A 2,171-nucleotide genomic window follows, 5' to 3' on the forward strand; every position below is an offset into this window, starting at 1 on the left:
TGAGCATCTATGCAATGGATCTGAAACCCCAAGCTAAACAAAACTGAGCATGATCAAAGCTTCACAGGCTAATTGTGAGAAAAACATGCAAATAAAAGCAAAGGCTATTGTTAATTCTAATGGAGAGGGTATGAAAAGAAATAGGACACACTGCAGGCTGATGGGAATAAAGAGATAGGTGCAGAGGGAAACATTTGGGTGTGCTGATTAGAAAAAGTTTGCCCATGACCCTGACGCTAAAGCAATGACCTGCAATGGCCAGGAGCCAGTTTTACAAAATGCGTATGGGACAGCTATAGTACCTAGAGGACCTGTTTATGAAGAAAAAGAGGCAGTCCGTTTCCTAGATGAGGGAAGACAGGTTGGTAGAAAGCTCAACTGATTCCAGGAACTGAGCAAAGTGAATCAAAAAAAGGGGAATGAGAGAGGTAAATCTGACAGATCTAAGACGACACAAAGATTAGTGGAAATCTGGTGTTTTCCCGTAAACATTTTCCTCCTGAATTCAATAGGAAAGTGTTAAGCATTTCAAACAGGGAGCAATATAATCTTATTTCTATTTTCTATTTATTTTATGGACAATAAACTAAAAATTGGAATAAGTGTAGAAGCCAAAAGTTGGGTAGAGAACTAGAGCGTAAATCAGAAAGAGATGATGGAGCTTTGGACACGTTAGTGTCTTAGCCAGTGTTCTATTTCTGTGAAGACACACCATGACTACGGCAGTTCTTATAAAAGTAAACATTTAATGGGGCCTTGCTTACAGCTTCAGAGGTTTGGTTTATTATCATGGTGGGGAGCATGGCGATGGTGCTGGAGAAGTAGCCGAGAGTTCTACATCTGGATCCTCAGGCAGCAAGAGAGAGTCAGCAAGGTCACACCTCCTAATTCTTCTCAAGTAGTACCACTTCTTGATGACTAAGGATTAAAATACCCAAGCCCATGGAGGCCATTCCTATTCAAATCACCACAGTTAGTGAGTCTTAATTCTTTTAGGGAGCCCTGGCAATGTCTGGAGACAAACAAAGAAAGAAACAAACAAAACCGATGGGAATAGTTATCAGGTGCTATTGGCACCTACTGTCTAGAGGCCGTATACAAGAGAGTTTCTACCAAATAATTAACTAACCAAAAATGCCAATCATGTTAAGGTTAAACAACTCTGGGCTGAGGAAGGACAAAAGAAATGGAAGGAAAAGTGCACTGGGGGGTTGAAATGGTCAGGAAATTCAGATAGCGATAGCTTAAATGAGGACAGTGGACTGGGAGTCAAACAAAGGTTGATGTTCTGGTTTCTGTCTTGAGAAACGGGGACTGGAAAGCAGGGCTATGCCTTCATTTGCCATCTGATACACAGAATGGGTTGCTTAGTCAATCACTTAGTCTCAAATTCTAGATCTATTTATCAATTGTAGGTTTCGAGGCAGAGCACCACAAAAGTCACGCCGATACTGAAGCATGGGGCTATATAGAAAGATCATTGAGGGGGTGGAGAGGAAAACCCTGCTGTGACTCCAGTTCCTCATCCACAAACAGGGATAAAACTTTAAAAGTCTGATATTCAGCTGGGCCTTCTTGCCACAGTACACAAACTGCCCGGTGTGGATTCCCTCTGCGGCGATGAACGGCTCCGTCCGCTTCTTAAACCGGTAGGGATCACGAAAAACCACTTTGGCGAGCGTGCCTGAAGGTACTATCGTATGTTGTCTGGAGGAGAAGCCTGGGGACAGAGGCAAGCTGGCACGAGCCTCCGGGAACTATGCCACAGTCATTTCCCACAATCTGGAGACCAAGAAAACGCGAGTGAAGCTGCCTTCAGGGTCCAAGAAGGTAATTTCCCCAGCCAACAGAGCTCTTGTTGGTGTTGTGGCTGGTGAGGGCAGAATTGACAAGCCTATCTTGAAGGCTGGCCGTGCCTACCACAAGTACAAGGCCAAGAGGAACTGCTGGCCACGCGTACATGGTGTGGCCATGAATCCTGTAGAGCATCCCTTCGGAGGTGGTAACCATCAACACATTGGCAAACCGTCCACTATCCGAAGAGATGCCCCTGCTGGACGCAAAGTGGGTCTCATTGCTGCCCGCCAGACTGGGCGACTACGTGGAACCAAAACTGTACAGGAGAAGGAGAACTAGAACTCAGGAGCTAATAAAGTATGTCCTTTGGCAAA

General features: G+C 44.9%; 1 protein-coding gene across 1 annotated transcript; it reads left to right on the plus strand.

The window, feature by feature from the left end:
- Window positions 1-244: 244 nt before the first annotated feature.
- Window positions 245-2,171, plus strand: LOC121465472 (60S ribosomal protein L8-like). The gene is made up of 2 exons (XM_041678704.1): window positions 245-361; window positions 1,654-2,171. Exons 1-2 carry the CDS (start codon window positions 245-247, stop codon window positions 2,134-2,136), a joined length of 600 nt encoding a protein of 199 aa, XP_041534638.1. The 3' UTR covers window positions 2,137-2,171.

The sequence above is a fragment of the Microtus oregoni genome, unplaced genomic scaffold (genome assembly GCF_018167655.1).
Source record: "Microtus oregoni isolate MIOR12 unplaced genomic scaffold, Mior012 000031F_ref0000149, whole genome shotgun sequence".
Lineage (NCBI taxonomy): Eukaryota > Metazoa > Chordata > Mammalia > Rodentia > Cricetidae > Microtus > Microtus oregoni.

Coding starts and splice junctions, on each gene's coding strand:
- LOC121465472 (XM_041678704.1), top strand. CDS start 245: ATGACCTGCAATGGCCAGGAGCCAGTTTTACAAAATGCGTATGGGACA. Junction 362..1,653: donor TCCTAGATGAGGGAAGACAG/GTTGGTAGAAAG, acceptor TTAAACCGGTAG/GGATCACGAAAAACCACTTT.